At 41.6% G+C, this 25,873-nt stretch overlaps 2 protein-coding genes across 2 annotated transcripts; both read right to left on the bottom strand.

The window, feature by feature from the left end:
* Positions 1–2,241: 2,241 nt before the first annotated feature.
* Positions 2,242–6,958, bottom strand: LOC104269661 (lysozyme g-like). The gene is made up of 5 exons (XM_009872053.1): positions 6,916–6,958; positions 5,985–6,074; positions 4,366–4,562; positions 3,973–4,108; positions 2,242–2,372 (listed from the first exon to the last, which is right to left on the bottom strand). Exons 1-5 carry the CDS (start codon positions 6,956–6,958, stop codon positions 2,242–2,244), a joined length of 597 nt encoding a protein of 198 aa, XP_009870355.1.
* Positions 6,959–17,528: 10,570 nt separating this feature from the next.
* TXNDC9 (thioredoxin domain containing 9) lies at positions 17,529–24,469 on the bottom strand. Its single transcript, XM_009872052.1, has 4 exons — positions 24,250–24,469; positions 21,892–22,010; positions 19,535–19,789; positions 17,529–18,099 (listed from the first exon to the last, which is right to left on the bottom strand). Exons 1-4 carry the CDS (start codon positions 24,436–24,438, stop codon positions 17,982–17,984), a joined length of 681 nt encoding a protein of 226 aa, XP_009870354.1. The 5' UTR covers positions 24,439–24,469; the 3' UTR covers positions 17,529–17,981.
* Positions 24,470–25,873: the final 1,404 nt, after the last annotated feature.

The following is a 25,873-nucleotide window of genomic DNA, read 5'->3' as shown; positions in this document are numbered from 1 at the left end:
ACATTCCTTAATTACTATTTACACCTTTGTGCCAATTTATTGAGTAATTATATTTGAACTCATTTTCTGCAGATAATTTCTTTATATGCTACAAAGTGCTGTTACTCTAAAATAGAATTTGCAGCAAAATATGGAATTCCCGTAATCAGGCAACGCTGCACAAGCCAGCAGGTGGGTCTGCAGGCTCTACCATAACATGAAGCAGCAGCTTCACAGGTAACACACACAGAAATTGGACTCCTTAGAATCTCACAGATCTGCAGGGATGACAACACTAATACGGGTGACAGGGATCTTGCTGGCAGCAGTTAAGGGTGACATGAAAGGAACCAAAGAAAGCTGCGCTTTTGTTCATCTTCCAGACTCAAAAACCAACCTTATAATGTAAGCAGCAATGAGATTCCCTGCCCCATTTCAGGTTTATGCTGATCTACCAAAAATGTGTTCACAGGTTTTACGTAAGAGGTTTGTGTAACATAGAGGTTTATATAACATAATGCACCAAAGGCTTCAACCTATGAATTTTACATAAGTTATTTCAAGTAGAAGGAATCAAGCCACATGATATGTTTCATAAGTTTGTATTACAATGTAAGAATTTTACTAAAATCATCTTAATGCAGTGCAGAATTCACTAAAGACTAAATAATATGTAGTCTAATACCTGCATTTGCTCAACATCAAATTGTTTTCTGTAGTCTTAAAAAAATAATTTAAAAAATCAGTAATGTTAGAGACATCCTAGAGCTCCCTCTGGTCTCCAGAGATGATAAAATGAGTTTGCCTGCAAATATGTTAATCATGTGCAGTCCTTGCCACAACAGTAAGCAGATGAGTGACTGGCAAGACAAGGAGCACAGTACTAAAATTATCCCATTTACAAAAGCTATCTCTAAACCAGCTTTCACGCTGCCTGCGTTGACTGGCAGGGTCCGCCAGCCACATCACTTCTGCATTGGCAATGGCGACAGCAGGCAGAGAGGTGCCCTGATGCCTCCAAAATCGTTATTCAAAAGATGAAATGTGAATGTCCTCATTCCTTTCTTCAGAGATTTGGGAGCAACTGCTTCACGCCCTGCCTCCCTGCCCAGCTCTTCTCACCCACTCCAGTACACAGCACCATCTTCCTCTCTCTGTTCTCAAACTGACTTTTAGACCTATTTCAAAAAAACCAAATTGGGTTGTTTAGTCCACTCAAGTTGTGGCTCACTGGGCCCCATGAAATAAAAAAAAACAAAAGACAAATAACCACAAAGATTGGGATTCAATGTTTATCTTTATTTTCTCTCTTTCAGTATTATTCTCAGTAAACCTGAATTTTCACCCAGACCCATCCTCATTGAAGAACACTTTCAAACAGAGTTTATAAACCCAGAGTTAATTCACTCCTGATTAGAAGGTGGGATTCCTGGCAGAGGGACAGTTGCTGAAACCGAGCATAAAGGTTCCAAAGCTAAAGCAGGGCATGTTGTGGGTATTTTTTTACCAATGCTGTTGTTGTGATACAACTCCTTGGGTGGGTATGTACAAGGCCGGCTCCTGCTCAGGGGGCTGCTCTCTAACGTAAAGGTGTTTTGCATGCCTGCTATGGCACTTGCAGTACTTCTCACATAGAGAATTTCGCCTATGTGAGGCTGCTTCTCATCCTGAAGAGCTCCTCAGCCACAGCATGGCTATGGGCTCCAGGGCTCAGAAGATGTGTGCCTAATGTTATTCTCCACAAGGCTGGACCACAGCCCATGCAGAGACTAAAGGCTTGGCAAGAGGTCTCTTCATTGCCCTGTGCCCAGCACAACCAAGAGGAAGGAAGACTTTAGCTCCTTCATCCCCTCCATTGGCCAGGGAGACGGAAGGAGGTGGATGGAGGAGATGGAGGAGCACAGATGATGGCCCAGAGAAAGCTGCTGCCATGCCTGTGGGGTGCACAAACAGGCCCAGGTTCAGCTTCCAATGGGAAGAGCCACCTTCCTCACCCAGAACTTAAACATCACTGGTCTGTCCCCATCTGCTTTTCAAAGGTCCTGAGCTTGTGGTGTCTCATCTCTGTGTGTCCCCTGGCAGGCAGTGGTGCGCCTGCCTGTCGGCAAGTGGGGAGCTGGAGTTTGCTGGAGTGAGCAAGGTGCCATTGCCATTGCCACCAGCATTGGTCCTGCCAGGAGATCTAAGGAACTGTGGGTACTACAATCACTACTGGGCTAGTCTGTGCAGAGGAGAGGCTTGGTGATGGGGCAGGTTGATGAGCTAGAACCCATGTCTCTTAAAGTACTGGGCTCGCCTGATCACGCTGTTAGCGTAGTAGTTGTCTCTGTCGCATGGGTCTTCCTCATAGACCTGGCGGCTGGCCATTTTAGCACGGTAGGTGCAGAGTCCCCCTAGAAAGAGTTAAGAAGGAGTTGTTACAAGTTTATAAGTAAGAAAGAGAGATTTCAAAGTGAAAATTCCTAGAGAAAAAGGCCATGCATCTCACCAAACCTACAAAACTGCTTGGGAAGTTGTTAATTGTGCATTATTGTTGAAAAGTAAGTGATTTTGCAAAATCCTCATTTCTATAGTGAAGGAATCTGTGACTCTCTCCAAATGCAAATGAGAATGGCTCACTGGTCCCAAAAAAGGGCATGATCTGAAATGCAGTGGCAGAGCAAGGATGGGAGAGTAAAAAATAGCATAGAGTGAACAAACCAGCATGCACATAACATGGACTACAAGGAAATCTGGATCCCAAGCTTTCTTGACACAATAGCCTGCCACAATAAGCCTGTTGTATTGCAGTGCCTCAACTTCTGCCTTCTCCAGTGGCTTTTGGTTGGTTGGTTTCTATTTTGAGGGTGTTGGTTGATGAGAAGCTCAACATGAGCCAGCCATGTGCGCTCAGAGCCCAGAAAACCAATCGCATCCTGGGCTGTGTCAAAAGAAGAATGGCCAACAGTCGAGGAAGGTGATTCTGCCCCTCTGTTCTGCTCTGGTGAGACCCCATCTGCAGTGCAGCATTCAGCTCTGGGACCTCCAACATAAAAAGGATGTGGACCTGTTGGAGTGGGCCCAGAGGAAGGCCACAAAAATGATCAGAGGGCTGTCCTCCTATGAGGACAGGCTGAGAGACTTGGGGCTGTTCAGCCTGGAGAAGAAAAGGCTCCAGGGAGACCTTATAGCAGCCTGATGGTGCCTGAAAGGGGGCCTACAGGAAATCTGGGGAAGGACTGTTTACAAGGGCACATAGCAATAGGACGAGGGGCAATGGTTTTAAACTGAAGCAGGGTAGATTTAGGTTAGACATTAGGAAGTTCTTCACTGTGGGAATGGTAAGACACTGGAATAGGTTGCCTGGGAAAGCTGTGGATGCCTCATCCCTGGGAGAGTTCAAGGCCAGGTTGGACGAGGATTTGAGCAGCCTGATCTCGAGGGATGAACAAGTAAGACGATAACTTGAGACCTGTTCATGTTCACTGAGCACAGTGCATTTTGCTGGGAGTTTAAGGATGTTCTATACCCAGCCATTCACCAGCAGTGGCCCAGCCACTCAATGTAGTGAGCCTCTGTGGGCACCTGTCACTGAAGTCAAGGGACAACCTGCTAAGGCTGTGCCAAACACCTTCACCCAGCCCTTTTTTAGGTGCTTTCATGCTGTGGCAGCTCCCAGGTTGGGCTTTTTTCCCACTGCTTCCTACTGCAGCAAAGCTACCAAGGAGCGTGATGTCCCACCACAGTACCTCTTCTGCAGGCAGAAACATGGAGGCCCTATGGACAGTGCTTTGACCTGGGAGGCTGAGTCTACATTCAGATCTCTTGCCCCTCTAGTGTTTTCGGATTTCTTCTTTTAAACTAGAAAACTCTGGGTTGTTTGAGTGTTAGGTGGGTTTTTTTTATAAGAGATACTGTAAAATTTGCAAGAATTACGCTTTTGGTGACACCAACAAATGCGCAGTCCTCCCATCACTCAGCGGGTCCGTCTCTAGTATTTAGCCCATCATGTACCTCTCAGCTGCCGGTCCCAGGTCCAGGTAGGATGCCTTGCCCGTACTTCATTAATTGCAAGAACCAGGATAGTTGAGCACTGATTTATGTGTTCTTCACTATCCCACATTCCGTAAGCACGTTGCTGCCCTCCGATCTAGAAAAATCAAGCAAGAAACTGGATTACCCTCTGAACACAACCACCACTGTAGCTTTGCCCTTTTCGTTATATTCCCAGGCTGTGACTCATTGAAGTGACCTTATTCAGGAAAACACTTTTCATTTACAACCTTTGATGTAGAGAGAATGTATTTAAGTGCTGTCTCAAACACACACCAGTCATTTGCTAAGGTGAGGCCCTGGGTTATGCAATACATTACTGTTCTGTTACTCAAACTTATCATCCCAATCTACCTGCATCAAGCCGTACTTTTGCCGCTCCTGGTCCCAGCCATTGTCCAGGACCAAGCCAGCACGGCTCTCCTGCGAGATGATGCCAGCAATGAGTGCTGGGTCCAAGCACAGGTTTCTGGCTACTCTCTTAATTGGCACCTCGTATTTCCTCAGGCGTACGACGTCTGCCTCAGCAGTCCTCCGCACCATGGCAAGCCCTGTGATATAGGAAAAGGCAGACTTACACATCCTCCTGTCCAAATGCCCCACTTTGCCCCTGAGCAGAGGTATCAAAGAAGTAACTCAAGTTCTGAAGAAAACTCAGCTACATGGAGTTGGGCAGTGGCACATGAGAAACAAGCTCAGCCTTATGGATTCTGACCGTGGCCAGGGAGCTGCCATGCCACTGCCCGAGGATGATGAGGGCAAGACGGCAGCTTCTCAGGAGGTGGGACTACACGTTCGTGGTCCTCTTCTGCTGCTGCACCGCTGGGAATGTGGTTCTGGAGTCTGAAAATAACATTTCAAATTGCATTTGAAAAAAATGAGAGACGCATTAACTACTGACCAGCCGATCTGCAGTAACAGCTATATTTTTAGTCTGTGTATAGAAGGCTGTTTGTTTTTCTCTTTTTAAAGTAATTTTGGAGCAGTTTGGAAACAAGTAAGCAGGTTCAGACCCACGCTTGGACATCTGCCATCAGGTGTGTGCCCTGGAGGTGTCTACATCCAAGGTACATGGTAAAGTCCCTGGAGGTCTCAGCAGTATGAACCTGATGTAGTCAGTTGTGCACTGACGAGAGGCAGTAACACAACGGGTGTTGGGTTGGAAGGGAACTTTAAAGGTCGTCTAGTCCATCCTCCCAGCAGTGAGCAGGAACATCTTTAACAAGATCAGGTTGCTCAGAGCCCCATCCAGTCTCACCTTGAATGTCTCCAGGGATGGGGCCTCCACCACCTCTCTGGGCAACCTGTGCTAGTGTTTCACCACCCTCACTGTAAAAAAAATCTTCCTTATATCCAGTCCAAATCTACCCTCTTTTAATTTAAAACCATTACCCCTTGTTCTGTCACAACAAGCCTTGCCAAAAAGATTGCCACCATCTTTCTTACAGGTTAATTTTATATATTGAAAGGCTGCAATAAGATCTCCCTGGAGAAAAGGGAACAAGTTACCAAAAAACTTGTCATCCAGAGGTAGGATGGCTACACACATGGGACCTTTTCCCTGCAAACTGTGCCTGTAGCAGGTCACCACTTGCCAGCTCAGCCGACCCAACAGCACTCAGGACCTGGCTCTGCTCATCTTCCCCTTCGAGCAGACAGGCCCCAGGGTTTTGTGAGGGTGCTGATGCTAAAGTTCTGGCTGATGAAGAAACCGTTTTAACTGAAAAGGAGTTGCACTATTTCTTTTTTCTTAGAGGCTAAGGATCCTGACTATGCACCTGAAGTTTGTCCTTTCACTTCCTACCAGGTCTGGAGGCTTCACAGCACCTGCCATTTTGGTGGAGGAGATGTTGCTTTCTTCCTTTTGGCTAACTGAATGGCTGCACAACATTTAATTTGGCAACAACAGAAGGTGAAGCATCTCTCTGTCAGGTAAAAACAGGTTGACAAATCAAGCAGTGAATGATACTTACCACAGTCTGGGGCTCTTACAGCTGTACAGGAGATGGCGGGGGCTTGAAGAGCACTTATATCGCCATAGCAACTGTAACTCACAGATGGAGCTGAAAAATTAAATGGAGGTGTTTGAACACATGTAATCTCAGAGCAGTATCGTGCAGTGTGCTGCAAGTGCATACAAGCCAAGCATGAGAGATTCATCCAAATCTGTAATCCACATCACCTTGTGTTGGCCGTGCTCATATGGTTGCCACTGCTCTACATCAGCAGTGTTATCAAAGAAAGCTGGAGAACAGGAATTTGTTCTTTTCTAATTAAATAGGTTGAAGCAACTGAATCTAAAGATAATTCAGATGAATAAATGTCTGCCCCATTAAGTCTAAAGGCTGGTGTGGGAAAGGGGAACTGCAGTCTCTGCATTTATTTCTGAGGGCCCTTCCCATTCAATGCTCCCCACAGTGTCTGGGACACCTCACATGATGGCTGGTGGTACCCAAGCACCCCAACTGGGAGCATCTCCTGTGTCGCTCCATAACTTGGTGAGGAAATTAATTCAGGAGAGTGCTTGCGTCAGGCTGGGCAAATTACCCTGCTTGCTCAGTAACTGAGGAATGAATGGCCTCCACCAAACAGCTTGCCACATTTGTGAGAACATTTCTGAGTAGGCAGAGAGATTGGATTAGGTTAGCTGGGAAAATAAAGAGGGGGTATGTCTGTTACTCCTTTTTGGTGCCAGCCCCGTGCTCCAGACATGCTGGTTTAACAGACACATGGGGAGGGCGAGTAGCCTCATATGGCAACCGACGACCTTCAGCCATGTGGAGTTTTACAGCGCCCTGCAGAAAGGGGACCTCGGGCCTGACTGCCGACTTCCTCTCTGCAGACCTTTTGCTGACAGATCCCGGGGTGCTGTTGACAGTAACACAAACCCAAACCCTGGCTCACCAACAAGGGCCGTAAGGCCCAGTAAGAGCAGTGCGGGGATCATGGCAATGGCTCTCCTCAGCTGTTCCGGAAGACCTGGAAACACAAGGGTTTGCAAAACATGAAGAGATCAGTGCCAGCTTTCAACAGTCCTGTAGCAGTTTTCATGTCCAAAGCCCCCACACTGAGGCACCAGACAGGGATAGCATTAGCTGAAGATGGGTTGGGGAGCAGAGGCAACCTCTCTGCAGCACGTTCCCCACCTCACCCACAGCATGGGGTGCAGCCACCAGCTTCAGAGAGTGGTGGTGGGAGCAGAAGCAAGTGATGGGACCTCCATCCTCTCCTTACTGCCTCCTTGTTTGGAGGATACTGGCTTCTCATGCTGCTGAATATCTCCTCCATCTCATGTGTCACTAGACCATCAGATCGAGAGGAAAGGGCTGAGCCTGGGGACCTCAGGAGCAGGGAGGTTCTCGCTGGCAACCTGGGCCCGCAGGGATTATTTTAGCTCCTGTCATGCCACATCGTCTACTTACATGGCCCCCCTTGGAACATCCACAGACGTTTTTACTCTAAGAAGTTGCAATACCTTTACTTCAATTATATTTGTGTTTGAAATCTAATGTGCTACAGAGTGCACACATCCTTCGTCTCTCTGTTCAAAAGGCAATGGGATTTTTGCCTGGCTTTTGGAAAGACATGTTTTCAAATACCAAAAAACATGATCCTTAATTCTCTGCTAAGAGCATGCAAGGCAAGTCCAAGATTTATATGGTGAAACAATAATTCTATATTAATTTCTGTGTGTGATAATGGCAGATAATCATGTTAGTAATAAATGCATCTGTTGTGCTTATTAAAAAAAAATCCAAAATGTCATCAGATAACAGCTATCAACTGCAAAGAACATTGACTGTACTTGCCTTGCTGGCGAATGTATTTAACCTGAGTACTTTTTACAGCTTACAAATGTATTTTTTCCCCAAGAGGTTTTCAAATACAAAACGCACACCATGAGTCTTGTAGGCAATCATCACGCAATGCTATTAACACTTGAAAATGCCTTGTTGATTTTAATAATGTGTGACATTTTCTCTGGCCTGTATTTCTATTGCAAATGAGACTGCATGGATGCAGAAACACAAATTATCCACTGCTGTCATTGGAAAGACTCCTTTGTCCTGAGTGAGTTTATTCAGGACAGCAAACGCCCAGAGCCAGAGCTGGATACACGCAGCAGCTCAGTTTGAGCTCTAACACTGAGTTTTTGCAAGCCCGGATCAATATATCTTGACCCAATACTTATGAATTCAATGGCAAATTCATGTGAGGACCCATCAACAGCTACAGGTTGTAGCTGTTTCCACATGCAGGAAATGTCCAGATTATAAAGGTTTAAGTTATCAGCCTTGTTTTTGCCCCCTCCCATCACAAAAGTCATCTCGGGCCTTAGAAACAGCACAGCAATCACAATATTGACAAAATGATGAATCAAAACAGAGTCAAGGCTTCTGGCTCTAAATAAATATTTCGTGAATGAATTCAGACTCACCTGTCTTCAGTCGGCCTTCCTCTGAGGCAGGTCACTTCACTTTTATATATATATATGGACGAAAAGGTACCCACCCTATGGGGTTTGGAATGTTAATTCCTACCTAGCATGATGACATCCGCTTTAAAGTACAGTAAGTAATATATATTAAGAGCTTAGAACACTTGCTATTCTTTTCATCCAAAGATTTGCACAAGTGGTGGTTAGTAAGACTCAGGACAACTCTGAAAGGAAATAAATATTGTTTTTCCTCCATCAATTCACACACTGATGCACCATAAATGTCTTGCAGAAAGCATTGCTGTGAATCAGCGGCAGGGGCCAGGGGAAATGAGATCCCTGCCTAGTGGTCTCCTTGCTTTGCATCTGAGATCAATCTGGAGACATTCCTGGAAGGACTTTTTGTCTTGTTTCCTCAGTGTTTTCAGACGGGCAAGCTTTTAACTGAGTATCATACTTTCATATGAATTCTAGAAAGGACAACTAGAGAAAAGGATCTCATTGCTTGAATGCTTACAGCAAGCCTAATTCAGGTTAGTGATTTGAATACTTTGAAAGCAGAGGCAGGGTTTGACTTTTGGGTCTGGGGAGGCAGGATGCTGCAGCTGAAATAAAGAGAAAGAAAACTGGTCTCTCAGCAGCTAAAGCCAGTGGGGCCACACAGAGGGTCACTGAAAGACTTGCACCTCATGGCTGAGACACTTCTCATGTAAGTAAAACATCTGAGTCCCTTGGAGGTGGAAAGGCCGACTGGGAGGCTGGCGCCTTCCAATCCTGTCCCCTTCTCCACATTTTTCTCTTTCCAAGACTCTGCCCAGCATGTATGGGGGCTAGGAAAGCAAGATTTTCTTCCAGGGACTATCTCTTCAGTATCTAATACATCACAAATCTTTCTATTCCTATTGCTTTCTTTTGGGTTTGAGATGTGGCTGGTAGGAAACACTGTTTTGGTCAGATACTAATTACTGGGTTCAAAACCAAGCGATGATTGTTAGTATATAAAGCACAGGAGATGAGCAAGTGGGCCTTGTCACCTTAAAAGTCCATAAACACAAATATCATGGACTTAGATCATGAAATAACATGAAGGCAGGAAGCTTCCCTGGAGAACCTAGCCCTGCTGTTACAGGCGGGCTGGGATATGAGCTAAGGTGCATCTTAAATACAAAACTCATTTATTTGGGTGAAATATGGAAATAATAGACATCTTCCCAAAGATTACAATAAGGCTAGGCATTCATTCTTCATGTACAAACTTGAGATCTTATGGTGGTATCTCAGACTAGACTATCACTTCATTCTTTTAATGGGGCTGACTGTTTTAGATAGTAGAAGGTAATGTTTGCCCTAATGTAAGGTAAGAGTCTATGTGGTACCTTTGGAAATAACAGGTAGAAAATACGGACATCACATGTACAGTGTGGCTTTAATCTTTTGAAAAGGAAATAGTGACTGAAGAAATGCCGGAGGGAAGGAAAGCCAGAAGAAATGAACTGGGAAAAGGTTTGAGTGCATAGCTTAATGACAACCAACCCACAAGATACATTCATTTGCCTTCCATAGAACAAGATAATCTGTATTAGAAAGAGATGCGTTCTCTCAAATAGATGAAAATAATTTAATATTAACATTTAGTTACCTTTTTTAAAAACAGCATCATTTTAGTGATAAGATTCCTCTGTCACTGTTCCTGTGGTCATGCTTATGACTTGGGACCTTTGTTTGAAAACTAGCGTCTGACCTTAGGTAAGATTTCTTTCCTAATGAGTTGGCCACTTGTTGACAGTCCTTAAGATAAAGTTTTAAATTTAAATACCGTTTGCCTTTCCTATGTGTATTCTCTCTCATTTATTACCCATGTAATCACAGTTTTTCTACATTTCACAGTAATGTTGCATGAATTCTTAATGTTTGCTCTTCATTGCATCCCTTTTTATTTACTCATGCAATGGCAGATATTATGTTCTAAGTACAATTATTTTTATCTGTGCTGCTGTATCACAGAATTCCCTAGATTGGAAAAGACCTCTAAGATCATTGAGTTCAATCATTAACCTAAACACTGACAAGTCCTTGACTAAACCATACCCCTAAGCACTATGTCTACCCAACTCTTAAATATTTGCGGGGACAGGGACTTCACCACTGCCCTGGGCAACCCATTCCAATGCCTGATAAGCTTCTCAGTAATTAAATTCTTCCTAATATCCAGTCTAAACTTCCCTTGGCGTAACTTTAGCCCATTTCCTCTTGTCCTATCACTTGTTACTTGGCTGAACAGACCAATCCCCAAATGCTCTCGGGTCCCTGGGACAGATTCTTTATATTCGTGCAATTTCCAGTGTAAGGTCAAATAAGAGGATATTTTTTCAACAGCTTTATGAATAGGACTTTTTCTTGCTAAAAAACTCTTTATCCTCACAAAATTTGCCAACTGCCTTTTAGTGTGAATGTTGAAATCAGGCAGCCTCTTTGCAAAGCCGTGCTCATGTATGTCGAATGGGGCAGGGCTCTAAGCCAGAGCACTTGTCCAAGGCACCACCATGTAAGGGCACCTTCAGGATGTTAGAAAACACAGTCTTCTGCTCACAGGTCTTTGTGGGGCCGTAATTCCAGAGCACTGAAATCAGGTGAATCACTTAATCAGACTGGGCTGCATCTGTTGCTAGTATGGCATAATTTCTCATTTTTATGCCAGATTTAATTTGGAAAATTGTGTCAAGAATCAGATAAGATCTGCCTCTGATAGTCCATAATCTGACAGGAGGGACGTATGCAGCCATTCTATGATGCTACTTTTGATAGACTGAAGAGGGGATGAGTTAGAGGCTATCTTTCTGTTTAAAGCAGCTCTTTCTAAATGGCTGGACTTTGTAAAGAGGAACTGGGCTGATGTCCCTGAAAAATGTTACCTTCTCTCATAACACTACCATATCTCTTTTTATATTTTTCTTCATTATTCTTGGTATCTTGTTTAGAAGCACAGGTTTTGGGATTCATACAATATTGTGAAACTCATTTAGAAGGTCAGCAGGTTGCTATCTAGCCCTCATGCTCAGTAGTAGGGAAAATATATCAAAGCCATGGAAATATGATGTTATTATTAAATTAGTATTAAAGAAAAAGGACACAACTGTCCTAAACAAACCCCATGGACCCTATAATTTGAATCTCCTTTTGTTGTAGCATAATTTTTAACCATAAAGGATGCCAATACATATTTCCCTTGTGGTGGATTTTAGTTAGCACAGTGTGTGGTTGAGAGGGAGGTGATGGAAACTCAAGAAAAGAGAAAGAGTTCACTTATCACATGGTATCTGCATCTTCTTAAACCTAAAGAGCAAGAAAATTTTCCAGTATTCACAGGGGCATCCTGGCAATAAGCTGCAATCAGTGACTACAGACATGATTCCCCATGGTCTTTCGCTCAGACAGTTATGCTGAGCTAAAAGAGGTACAAGAGCACACAAAAAGTGCTACCTGACAGAACAGCATTTTCCACTTGTTTTACATAAGGTAGAAAGGAGCACACCAGGGATCTAAAGAGCAGCAAGGTTCAATATCACCAATTCTTTCCCATTCACAGTTTATTTTTCTTGCTCGTGCCAAGTGATCTACCAGTTTGAGGTTTTGTTTTTTTTTTTTATTCAATTTAATGGAGATGTGATTTAAATGGAGCATCATTTTGAAAAGCATTACGTATTGCACATGCTATTCTCTCTCACGCTGCACGTTATAGCATCATGTTTCACTGCGTGGTGAGAATACTATCTAAAATTACCTGGAACAATACCCATACTAATTACTGTCTCTGTTGTGAGTTTCAACTCTGGTTTCATAACATCAGCAGGCAGATACATTTCTCAGGTTGTTCCTTTTGTCTGGGATGTAATTATAGGTAACACCAGGTATTCACAAACTTTGCAACTGCTTTATAGGGAAGCTGCCCACGACAGCTGACGCATGTTGGATGCCTACCACTAACTGGCCAGTTAAAGATGCACCTGTATCATCATCTCCAACAAACCCTCTAGAGCTGTCTTTCCCAACTTCTGAGGGCATATAGCCAGTTTAATAATTACATTTCCATGGGTTTTCCTTTCTGCATCTAGTATGCCTGCAAGTAATGATAGCAAAGGTCTTCACACTTGTAAGATGTGAGGCTCTCCATTTTCACTGTGTTCAGGAGCAAACAGGTGCCAAGGGCCCCAATCTCTTCCTTTATCTTGTCTTCCTGAAGAATATAGATTGGCACTGAAATGATATCTCTCTAGCTGGCACGTAAAATAACTAAGACGAGAGGTGTTTATGAGGGAGGAAAAAAAGTATTTTCCTTCTATTCTCTAAAATAAGATGTGGAATTTTGGCGTAGGAAAGGTGTTCTAGCAAAGAGATCACTGAACTGGGTCTTACAAGACCTCAGTTCACATCCCAGTTTAAAGACTGATCTATTGCCTAAGAAGATCATTTAAAGTTCAAGTGAGAAAAGGGTCCTGCACATAGGTCAGGGCAATTTCTAGCACACATGTAGGCTGAATGAAGAATAGATTGACAGCAGTCCTGCAGAGAAGGCCTTGAGGGTGTTCGTTGACAAGCTCAACGTGACCCAGCAATGTGTGCTCGCAGTCCAGAAACCCAATTGCACCCTGGGCTGCGTCAAAAGAAGCATGGCCAGCAGGTCGAGGGAGGGGATTTTGCCCCCCTGCTCTTGTGTGCCCAGCTATGTGGTCCCCAACATAAGAAGGACATGAACCTGTTGGGAGTGGGCCCAGGGGAGGGCTACAAAGACAATCAGTGGCTGGAGCACCTCTTGTATAAGCACAGGCTGAGAGTTGGGGTTGTTCAGCCTGGAAGTTCTTGACTGTGAGGGTGGTGAGACACTAGAATAGGTTGCCCAGAGAAGCTGTGGCTGCCCCCTCCCTGGCAGTGCTCAAGGCCAGGCCGGATGGGGCTTGGAGCAACCTGGGCTGGTGGGAGGTGTCCCTGCCCATGGCAGGGGCTTGGAACTACATGATCCTTAAGGTCCCTTCCAACCCAAACCATTCTATGGTTCTATGATAACTATTAAGAGCATTTATCTGTGCCTGAAATTCATGATGCAAAGCACTAAGGACTGTCAACACTTTAGAAGCCAAACAGGAAGCAATTTTTTCTAGGGCAGCACACTAACAAAAGAAATAATTGGCAAGGAGGAAGAAGATCAGGAAAGGAACTAATGTGGTTTCATGTACTACAATCACCCGATTTGCATACAATGTCATCTTGAGTAAAGCCAATTGTTATGAGAGATTGCATGGTTTGTGAAGCAAATTAATTTTTAAACCGTTTTTATAAGAGTCACATGTTGAAATCATACCACCAGGCAGATGATGTCTGGACAGGTTGTGTTCAAAAAGGCAAAATATAATAACACAGATTCAACACTGAGCTGACACAGCTACATGGCTCCTGGATCAGCGGTGGTTTATTTTAGGCAGCTCAAGCCATGGCTGTAATAGCTAATCCAAAAAATCATAGCCTTAGACTATGCATCTCATGGGATCTCTAAACGCAAGTTTTCTTAACTACTCCTTTTCTATTAACAAGCATCAAATATGTTTCAGTGTACATACGTATAAAATTAATCCACTAAATTTGAACAAGAAGTTTTTGAGTGATGCTCTAATCTCTTATGCAATACTTTAGCTGGTATGATACGTTGCATGAAATTGATGAAGGAGGTACAGGCATATGTTTCCACTTACAGTGTACGATACAGACTGGTGCTCTCCAGTGGCATGGATAACAAGGAGCATTTGGGAGACTGGAGTATCTTGGATCACCACAATCATATTAGACAGACAACACCAAAAGCTCCAAAGCATGATCCAAGAACAAAAAGATCAGAATAGACTTTCAGAGCAGTAATTTGCTCAAATGTGGTGGAACCTATCTATGTACTTACCCTTTAAGTAGGGCTTGGGGGCAACATCTCCCGCAGAACAGTTATAAAATATTCTACTTTAACACAAAGTACCCTCCACTTCTGATTCCTAGGGACACTTTCCTTAAGCTCTGGAGTATAACCCTCATCTTGAACTGTTGTACACAGCTGTTTTAAAGAATAGACAGATCAGTCCACTACTGACAGAATTTTCCTTCAAAAAAAGCAGCATATACAGCTGTTGAATATGCAATGAGTACAAAAGCCATATTATTTCTGCATCAGCTTGTGCTTGTTTGTGTGTTTGGGTGTGTAAGAGATAAAATGACAGCAACCCTCACACTGGGTTGAGGATACTGGCTTTAGTCTTACATGAAAGACAAAGGGCTTATTTTAGAAACCATACTGTCCAAAGCTCAAATTTTCTGTAAAAGCTTCTGTAGAAAAGTATCCCTTTTAGAATGTCTAGATGGCAAATAGCACAACGCTAATTACTTGGAACTGAGGGCTTGAAGTCGTCAGTTCATCTTTTGAGTTGGCTTCCTTCAGTGATCCGTTACACTCGCAGACAATCCAACCTCCTAATGGGGACTGAGAGCACCTGCTCAGCTGTTGCTCTCTCCAGAGACTGTTTCTCATCCTGTCTCTTTCAGGGACTTCTTCACACTTCCAGCATCCTAAAGCTCAACTCAGCACTTAACTTCCAGGTAGATATCTTGAGCAGACCCTCACAAGCATAGCACAGGATCAATCAGTGATCAAAGAGTGCCCAGTCAAGTCCAAGTAATCTAGCATTAAGAGCTGAACAACACAGATCTTGTCTGGTTATTAATGTCTCCGTGCACTTCTTTAACGATTACTTCATGCAACCATCAAGCACAGACTTAAGCACTCGTCATTACTGAAGTGACATGCTGAGTTCATGCATAAGCCCCGTGACTTCAAAAGCTATACACGAACATTTCTCATCTCTATTGTGTTAACACCCTTTCAAGGCTAACACATGCCAGGCCAGGTTTCATTCTGTTAGTCTAGGCTCAGGAATCTCATTTCGTCACACCCTTATGAGACAATCTACCTGCTGTAAGTAATTAATCCCATGCAAGCTGCATCCTTCCTAGATACTGCATAACATCATCAGCTCTCTTGTCCATCGGATGTATCACCACTAGATCGCTGTCGATAAAGTTAAGCTTTGTGCTTTCCAAGCCTGTACAGCTGACATTTGTTTTGAGTTGATGTTCTCTGGATTGTTTATACTTCCAGCTCACTGACCCAGGTCTTACTATCATGCACATTTCATTATTTAATCTGCACTGCAAAATTAATGAACTCTACTGTAGAAGAAAAATTTGTTCCTCACTACTCAAACGAGAAGAATTTTCCATACGCACTGGAGTGCGTATGGCTGTATTAGAAGCCAGGTGAAGGAAGAGGTCCACCTGACAATTAGAAACAGTGTCAGCTGTTGCACACCAACAGCCTGCTGATACAGAAGCGGCAAACAAAATCTGAGGGAGAAGAGCCGACAACATCCCACCTGATCTAGTTAAAGCTCTCCCTGCTCACTGCAGCAGGGTTGGACTAGATGACTTTTAAAGGTCTCTTCCAGCCCAAAGCATTCTATGATTCTATGACTAACCTAGAAAAAATAAAAAAATCAGCAGCTTAAAGTGAGATGAAACCACAGACTCTGATGAGGGTTTGCATCAAGTTTGTAATGGGGCTCTCCACACACGAAATTGCATGACCTCTAACAACACACCACGCTGGAATCCCAACAAGCCCACACGTGTCTCCACAGAGCGTGTAACTACACGAGATGTGATTTTATACTTCCACAGCCTATTCGACATAATTAGGACTCAAAATACTGCTGAAATACTGTTTTCCTACAATAAATTTCATGCAGCTGGATTAAAAAAATAAAAAAAAAGCACAAGCAACTTTCTAGTGCATTTAGAGAGTTTGTACGTCTGCTTTATGCTTCTAGTACGTTAACAGACAGCTGTGTACATCTTCAGCTGATTGCCTTCTCAAAGTGGTATTGTAATGTTAGACAGAACTGCAAGTAGTTTGCTAGAATCTAGAAAGAGCACATGCAACTTATGGATTCTATTAAAAGAAAAAAAAATAACACACAGCACCTAGACCACCTTATTTGAAAGGATGTGAAAAGCCAACATTAGAATTAAAATAATTTTATTTCAGTGTACATGAACAGAAATAAAATATACTTTTGTTAACTTACTTACAGAGATATATTGCTGGGCTGGCCCAATCACAAGTGCTCTCCATTACAAGGCAGCAAGACTGACTAGACCCATTTCACTGTTTTTTGGACCAGCTAGATTCAAAGTACCACCTCAAAAGGGTCCTTCAGCACACAGCAAACGATTTTTATTTTTAAAACAAAAACTCATCAACTCTTCACCTAGCCAGAAATTTTACTTTGCGTTCCAAGGAAGATCTCACTTGAAAATTCTGTCCATTACTGAAGAACAGTACACAGTATGCGGCACTATATCTAAACTTAATGGAACGTGGTTTCTCCCAAACACATTTCTCTATTCTACTCTCTTGTACAAAGCCTCTGCTATAAAATCCACACATTCAAAATCACAGAATTATACAAACCCATGAACAAGGCTGTTTTGCTTGTTGCTATGTGCTATTACCTGCTGTTATCAGCTTTAACATGCAGCATACATAGATGATAAAAGGGCATTTCTCTTGACCACCTATTTCAGAATTTGCAGGAGTTACAACTGTTTCTACAACTTAGAGTGCAATGTAGTTAGGTTATTCAGTGTCATGATATGGCACCATAAGATATGCAATCATTTGTTAAAACGCATAATTCCTTTACTAACAATTAATTTTGTGGTGCTTTACTGATAGGTAAGAATAAATTTAAGAAAACAAATGGAAGAGGAATTGATAGGGAAACACCTTTTTAAAAGTGTTTATCATTTCCTTTAACAAAGAAAATCAGAAAAAAAATGTTGGAACTGTGAGGTTCAAGGAACACAACAGGAAGCAGTTCTTCACACAACACAGTTACAACCGTGGACTCCTTGCCATACGATGTGGATGCTAGGATGCTGTAAGGATTTGAAGAGATTCTTCTTCCATGATTTTAACCAGCAAATGCTCTCAGATACAGAGTTGCCCAAGCCACAGACTGCTTAGAGTATATTCTGGGGAAGCAATGCTATCGGCTCACCCTGTTTTTATTCTTCCTTGTGCATCTGCTTTTGGCCACTGAGACTGGATGCTGGGCCAGAGGGACCTTTGGTCTTACTTCGTACAGTCGTTTCTAATAGTTACTTCCAAACACTTCATAAACTTACACTCAAGACAAAGTTCATCATTTGCCATATTGTTTAGTCAGAACGACTCTGATTTTTTAATTACAAATGATTTCCAAAAGAGGAAAAAAAAAATATTTAAGCTTTTTTCTGCCATGACTCAGTTGTATAAAACTGTATAGAAAAATGAGCATTATGTGCAGATGTAATGAAAAGCAGTAAGCTTTATAAAAAACATTCTTAGAAATGTACCAAGCATAAACAAAAGATGATTTACAAATACATTGGGTATTCTCTTCTAGTCATCATCAGAATCTGAATCATATTTCTTTCCTCTGATGGTCTTCTTATCCAACTTTGTAAAGCTTGTTCCAAATTTCTTTTGACTTTGAAAAGGTGTGTCCATCAAGTTTCCACTAGAAGAAAAGAATAAGATGAGTTGAGTAAAGCTGTACTCATGCAGACAGAAAGCAACAACCCTAACTACCCGTTTCTTCAGAAAAACACTGTAGAACACAACTCCTACTTCCTAAAGCCAGCCTAAATAGTGCTGTGGTGTTGCTAGCATAGTACATCCTGGACAAAGTGGCCTGGATAACTGTAGTTAAGATAGCAGTGTGAGCGTAAACACCACTTGTGAGTGGAGGTCTAGAGAAAAAAAAAGTCTAAAAAGGATTTTGCCACAAAACGGACACGTGCAAAGACATCCATCTGCCAGATTATACAGTAACCAGAGAGACTTTCGAAACAACTGGGGAGCTGGAAATACAAAAGAACAGTACTAGTAGAGTCAAGTAGGAAGTAAAATGATGCTGTAAGCCAATGTACTAACACTTAGCAAATTCCATGCAGCTTGGCACAACTCCACTGAAAGATTCTTCCCGTAAAAGGATGTTGCTTTCCAGAATATAAATCCAAGCCATCTCTGACTCTGTGCATTTGCTTGTTACTGAATTGGGAAGTGGGTATTATCACCACTTGTTTTGAAATACAACTTTTCATTTCAGTCATTTCATCGGAATTAAACAGTAGTTTCTTTGCCTTTAAGACATAACAATACTCTTGCCAAAATGCAAAAGTTGGGACACTGGAATAAATTCAGATAATGAAGTATAAACTAACAAACAATAATAACAAAGACATATAGAACAAAAGAGCAACATTAACCTAAAAAGATGAAGACGATATTTTAGCCACACTAGAAAACGAAGCAGAAAGTCCTGGCAAATGCTCCTCTGTGAAGTTAGGCTGTTGTGGTGACAGTTATCTTCTACTGACTTCTATGCTGTACTCTTAAAGGTGGGATTTATGATTATATTGTACTGCTACACAATTTATTTGCACTTCTGCAACTTATTTTCACTTTCTATACTGTTCATTGCGAAAAAAACCCCCAAACATTTATGTACGTAATAGGGACTAAGATGCGGTTTAAGGATGACTTGCTGAGTTTTCTTTGAAGTGGATTAAAACTGCTAAAATTTTACTGCATTTCAACTGTGATATCTAAGCATCTATAGCTGATTTAGAAAAGATTGTTAGATCTGTGACTCTAAGAGGCCAGATCAAAGCAACGCAGCTATGCCGTATATGTGAAGGCAAGAACTCTTATTTTTACTACTTGACCAAAAGGACAATGTAATGCTTGGCGAAGTATTGAGACAATATAACAAACTGATCCTCTCTCTCCTCCCCTTGCCAAAGTACACAGATCAGCAGATTAAACTCTCATGTGTTTTAAGCATAGAACATAACAATCACAGTTACAAACTTTTACAGATTCTTCTGTTTGCAACCACTTTCTCCTTGCACTGGACCTGAAAATAAAACAATTACAAAACAATTCATTACCTGTAATTAATTACGTCTGCACAGCCTAATCTCCATTCTAAGGTTTCTGTAGTGAAGTCATCAGTGTTACCAAGATCAGTAAAGCCTACAACGTAGTCTTTTGTTTTTCCATCTTTTAATAGTGCTAGAGTGGGAATTACTTTGATGCGCAGTCTCTCACACAAGAAAGGAGATTTTTCAGCGTTTAATTTCAAGAATTTTGTTTCAATATGCTTTTTTGCCAATACAGTCAAGTGTTTGTCCATTATTTGGCACCTGTGGAAAAAAAAAACACAAATACACCAAGTGTTAGAATCAACAAGCTGAAGAATATGTATATTTCAGAAGAATATTTAGAGAAATTTTAAAAGGAACAGTAAAGATCTAGTTCTATCACGTTAACTCCTCAGATATCACCCTTTTAACTAAGAATTTAGTTTCAAGAGAAATTGTGTTTCAGAAGGAGCTGGATTTAATGACTAACAGCATGAAGCACCTTTATTTTACAATTACACTATATATTTCTCCAATTTCCTGATTTCTTGAGACCTGCATTTATTGATGAAGTTTCCCTTCCTGTTCTTCTGCTCTTCCTGCTCTAGCTTTATTGCCTGTCAGCTAAAAGAACTTCTCTGTAACAAACTTCACATCTTCAAGAAAGCATTCTCAACACGTTACAGCATTTTGGTTTGGTTTTCTTTAGTCCGTAACTCCACTACTGAGATGCAGTACCTCACTGCTTCGGGGTCGGGGGGGGGAAGTGATTTGCACAGATTGCTTTAGTAGTACTAGAGGTAAAACCACTTCACTTTTCTGCTGCGATGGAACAGAAGCACACAATTGTTGTTTCTCAACTAAGGGACAGTAACGTGAACTGCTCAAAATTCTTGTCGGATGGCAGATTTGTCATCTGCAATCTCAACTTTCTGGATTGTTTTCTTTACGTGGTCTGGCTTAGCTGCACAAAGTCTATGATGTGTCTGTGTTTTAACTCAAGAGGAGAGCTGAGCAGATCAAAAAAGGTGGTGTGGGCAATGATGAATGCAGTTTGATACTGTGGTTGGTAAACCTGACACACTACCTTCAAGCTGGTTGTCAGCATGACACATTTTATGAGGAACTTTCTCTATAGTTCTTTCTCCTGTCTGAGTCTACAGACTTCACTGGTTCAAAAAATAAGAACCAAACAACCCAAACCTGTTTTAAGCTACCTTATGTGCAGACAGTGTCTTTCAACTTTTGTAAGTAAAAGACAGCTACATACAACCACTTCAGGTATTTCTGAAACTTACATGTCTAAGGGGGCTGGTTAGTTCAATCGGTTAGCGTGGTGCTGATAACATGAAGGTTGCTGGTTCGATCCTCGTTCGGTCCCCATGTGTTGCCTGATCTAGTGGAGAGGTGCCCCTGCCCATGACAGGGAGGTTGGATTAAATGATCTCTAAGGTCCGTTCCAGCCTAGGCCATTCTATGAGTCTATGATTCTAACTTCCAAAAGGTAGGATGCAGATATGTCAAAGCACAATCCAGCTTTGACCTCTTTCAACTTCTCACACTGAGGCTGTTTCAGTTTATAAACTACAGAGAACATAACACCCTGGGGGGGAGGGGTGAGGAAAAGCAACAACTAACCAACAATAGGACAACTGGCTTCTCCTTCAACCAAGTACTCTATTTTCTAACTGCATTTTAACAGAAGACGTTGAGATAGACCCACCAAGGAACAGTCTACAACCCCGAACTTCCGAAATTCTTTCCAAGGAAGTGTGAGATCTTATTTTAGGTTCCTATTCTGAGCCAGGGCACATTCTAAGATCTAGGTCTCTCACACCCTAAAAACGTGACATAGTCACAAAGGCATAAGCACAAAGGGAAAGGAGCTGCAATTGGTATGCATAGACCCTTTAAATCTAAAAGGTTAAATTCTGAAGATGCCTAGGCAAGTTTATGTTTATAGTTTTATTTCTGTTTGCAAGAACTGTCCAGAATATCTGTCTGAAATCACTAAACCAATCTTTCTGAAATGCTGCTTCTGTATGGTCACTACATTTGCAGACCTGGCTCCCTCAAACTAAGTGGATAATGGAACACAGCACTCTCAAATAGTGTCAAATCAGTTATACATTTATATTCTAATCAACTACATGGCAGAGTATTAACTGTTGTCAAATCATTTTCAGAGTAACTGGAATGGGAGAAAAATTTTTTAAAAAATCAAATGTCTTGAGAAGGAAGCATGATTTGGAACACAAAGAAATTTGAATACTTCTAAAAAAACCTATATATTTGCGGGATTTGAAAGAACAAAAAACCAAACATGTCTGGTTTTGTAGGCATCTATAAACAAAAATTTCTTGAGCGTAGCTTATTTACTATACCTGAATGTTGTATCTCTATAGAAATGGCAAACCACATTTTTACTTTCTTTGACTTCTTGGAAAAAGTCTCTCTCGCTTGGGACTTCTCTGTATTCTCCATGTCCTTTTGAAAGCCACTCCTTTTGAAAGACATAAGAGGAAATTAGTATGGAGTTTGTTAGTCCTGTACCTGTCATGCAAGCTCTACAGCTTTTAAGAAAAACAAAAGAGCAGGGCTGCAGTGGAAACCCATTTCATACAGTAATAGAAGGAGAAACAAATTACTCGCCCCACCTTTCAGTTCTGTTTCAAAAACATGCAAATATCACTAGGCTAGACAATACTTCTGGGTTGCCTCTTTCTCAAGAACAGAGAGATGGTTGAGCAGTAACACTGCCTTGCTTATATGGAAATACAAATCTTGTACAGAGCTGCATAAATCTCTGCATAAGTCTCTGGACTAGTTCAAAGAGAACACAAACAACAGAAAATTCTCAGCATTTGAGAACTGCTGATCAACAGCTTCAGCTACTCTATAACATTTTTGTACACTCAAAGAACTCTCGTCTAAAAATGATTCAAGCCATCACATGTATTAAAGTAGATTTTTTTTGTAATTTTTCCCTCTATGAAAAAATCAGGGAGGAAAAAAGCCTACTGACTCACCTGCATCAGATGATGTTATCTTTCAAATATGCACTGAAGGTATTTTAACATGAGCCAGGCTTCCAGAAAACCATTCAGAAAGCACACATGTACCATTAGTTATAAAATGCATGGACAAATAGAATTTCGTAAGCTAAAATTCAAAGACCGCTTCAAAAGCTGCCACATTAAGTGTGCAAATACAGTTTAGAAAAAGCTGATCTACATTTTCAACAAATGCACTTAAGAGAAAAGTCCAGTTTTTGCAATACTGAAAGATAATTGTAGGATATTAAAACAAATACAGACTAAGCTAAATCATTAAAGACAGTGCAGTATGACAGATCTTGAAAAAAAATTTAGTTTTCAGTGTGGAAAAAATAAAATAAATAGATAAATCACTGTTCTTGATCTTGCAATTATGTTTTAGCAGAGTGAAGGGGAAAAGGAAAAAAAAACGTTTCCAAGCAAACCAAAAGTATCCTGTAAGCTAAATTAGGACAAAGAATTTCCTGAACATTGTACACACTAAAAATAAATACAAGTGGGAGCACGGGAAGAAGTCACCACCATCAACAGGTACGCACTTATTTCCCTCTGCACAATCCTATTCCAGAATAGAGTGGCAGTGTATTCCTTTCACTGAGTAGTACCCTACTTCAAATTTTCATTTTAAAATGCGTGAGAACAGCAACTTAATATCAACTGACTTGAACGTGTTTTCGCATGAGAACCACCACATGCTCATATCCGAGAACATCCAAGTGTTATGACTTCTGGAAAAGGAAAAGACTAGAATCAAATATAAACTGGACTTCTGAAGGCAAGCAAACAGCACATCACTTCCTCTACTTCTGTGTTCAGACAGTCAAAACCACTAAGGCTGCCTGCCCTCTGGCATCCCAGCCATACCAGGACATTTTACTGCATTCCCGTTTCAAAGCACCATGTTAGCTTTTATGGGTTCTACAGCAGTCAGAGCATCTCCTTTCAAAGTCACCTCTCCCTCAATTCAGTCTGTTTCTTTGTCTAGGTTTGCTTAGATGAAGCTAAGAAACCAATTGCTTCCCTACTTACAATTAAGGTCTTACTCCATACGCTACCAAAATTTTCATGACAGCTACATTCAAAAAGACTTTCTGGGGAGCTTAAAGACCACAATTTAGCATGAGGTAGCATGGATCAAAACAGAATTTCCTTTCTGCAAGAAGAAATGAGCAGTTGTACAAAGACAACATTTCAATGGGTTAGAAGGAGCAGGACAAAAGATTTCACCCTAAGAACAGGGAAAGACTCCGTATCATTCCACTAAAAAATACCTTAAGAGAAGACTATAGATCATTTACATGCCGTAAGTAACAATCTCCAGAATTTAGAAGCTTAAGGAGCCTAAAGGCTTATGATCAGGTTGCCTACAAGGCTTATGCCTCCAGATAATGTTCAGTGAATACAGACACTCAAATCTTTGTACAAGACTCTATCCTATCCTTACTGTAAAAAACCACAGAGGTTCTTCTCCTGTTTAAAAAACACAAAGCATGCAGACATGGACAGACACTCGCTTTCCTGGATAATATAAAATTAGTAAGTACAGAAAGATAAGGAAGAAAAAAAGAAAACAAAAATTAAAGAAACAAACACAAAATACTTATTCATATATAAAATTTCCCTAGGATTTGCAAAAAGTCTGTTACACTGTACGTATCAAGAGTTTATATTACTACAGGAAATTACTTGTTTCTGCTGCTGGGCCTTTTTCAGTGCCTCAAGCCTCCTTTGTTTAAGGCATTCCAATTCATCTTCATCCATTTGTTCCAGCTTCTGGATTTCAGCATCCAGATGTTCTTCCACAACCTTGGTAGTCTGAAGTATTTCATTCTCCAGAACTTTTTGAAGTATTTCAACAGAGGTATCAGCTGCCATCTTTAACTAGAAAGTGATCTCTCCAGAGCTGTGGAAATAATGATATATGGAATTAACATTTATATAAACACTTAATTGAAAGCCTGACCACTCTCTGACTTGCAGTCCCCTCTCTGACTTGCAGTTCACACTGCAGAGAAACAAAATATTATGCTATTTGAAGATAACAGTAGATAGGCGACTTGCAGTTCACACTGCAGAGAAACAAAATGTTGTGCTATTTGAAGATAACAGTAGATAGGTCTTTTCTATATTGCAACCCCCTTTGGGCAATACTTTCAAAATGAATACAGATGACAACCAAGATACCAGTCCAGTCCTGTTCTCTTGATCCCAAAGGCAGCTGCTGAAAGAGCACAGGAACCTAAAATTACTTGTCAATATGAAGAAGCAAAACTCACCAATTTCAAAGGAACACTCAGTCTGAGCCAGAGCCATATACCTTTAATAAATATTGTAAAACTAGAAGATGGAATTGAAGCTGCTAGGAGGAGGTTTAAGATGTTTCAGAGTAAGACTAAGCAATGCTTGTATATAAGTTTCGGCCAGTAGTTTAAATGCAATTACTTTAAGTACTTAATGCATATTTAATATATTTAAATCTGATCAACACTCCTCAGCTAAAAGAAAGACAGGGCAGTCAAGAGCAGTCACTTTAGGCCAACACACTACTTCAATTAGTACAAGAAAACTGCTATTGTCAACAACATCCTATGACAGCCAGCAAAAAGATTTAAAAATCCCAACAACCACTACCTGATGGCTGTGTGAAGAAAAACAGCTAAAATAATTTTCTTTAGAGTTCTCCTCGCCAAACATTTCAAAAGGCACAAAAACTAAGACTGAGGTGCATGAAAAGCTGGGCAACATAACTGATCATTGTCTCCAATAAACTTACGCTACAAAAAACCATCACTGTAATGACTGAGTTTGGAAACAGGGACAGTGCACAGTCACCCTCATCAGATTCTCAATCTGCAAGCCACGAATCTGATGTGCTGAATTTGAGTTCCAAAGTACTCTTGGCCATATTTCAAAACGTCCAAACTAGCAGTGCCATTGGTTCCGCAAACACCTTGCATATGGAGGCAAGACAGCATTTTAAGTAGCGATGGGCAAAGTACCAACATCACGGCAGCACTCCAAACATAACGAATGCAACACCAGCAGTGCTGAGCCTGCTAACACACCACGCTGGTCACGGCCACACTTGCCCCGACCTGCAGCACGTTCAGCTCCTCCCCGAAGCTGCTAACTACTAAGTCTCTCCTTTAGCGTCTTCTATTCCCCCTTCTTGTATTTCCAGAGGAAATAGGAACCTTGCTAGCACAGATCAAAGGTCACTAGATCTTCAGAGGAGGGAGGGAACGCAGCTCAGCCGGGGCAAAGAGAGGGCGGTCCTCCAAACAAGAAGGAAGGAAAATGGAAAACCCCG

The sequence above is a fragment of the Apaloderma vittatum genome, unplaced genomic scaffold (assembly GCF_000703405.1).
Source record: "Apaloderma vittatum isolate BGI_N311 unplaced genomic scaffold, ASM70340v1 scaffold7266, whole genome shotgun sequence".
NCBI classification, from domain to species: domain Eukaryota; kingdom Metazoa; phylum Chordata; class Aves; order Trogoniformes; family Trogonidae; genus Apaloderma; species Apaloderma vittatum.
This window is presented reverse-complemented; position numbering and strand designations above follow the sequence as displayed.

Excerpts from the sequence above, each read along its gene's own strand:
- TXNDC9 (XM_009872052.1), bottom strand. The coding sequence starts at position 24,438 with ATGGCAGCTGATACCTCTGTTGAAATACTTCAAAAAGTTCTGGAGAAT. Across the intron at positions 22,011-24,249 it reads AGGCCCAGCAGCAGAAACAA|GAGTGGCTTTCAAAAGGACA; the intron begins GTAATTTCCTGT and ends GTCTTTCAAAAG. Across the intron at positions 18,100-19,534 it reads GCAGACGTAATTAATTACAG|TGGAAACTTGATGGACACAC; the intron begins GTAATGAATTGT and ends CTTTTCTTCTAG.
- LOC104269661 (XM_009872053.1), bottom strand. The coding sequence starts at position 6,958 with ATGATCCCCGCACTGCTCTTACTGGGCCTTACGGCCCTTGTTG. Across the intron at positions 6,075-6,915 it reads GGGCCTTACGGCCCTTGTTG|CTCCATCTGTGAGTTACAGT; the intron begins GTGAGCCAGGGT and ends TTAATTTTTCAG. Across the intron at positions 2,373-3,972 it reads CTGGGACCGGCAGCTGAGAG|GGGGACTCTGCACCTACCGT; the intron begins GTACATGATGGG and ends AACTCTTTCTAG.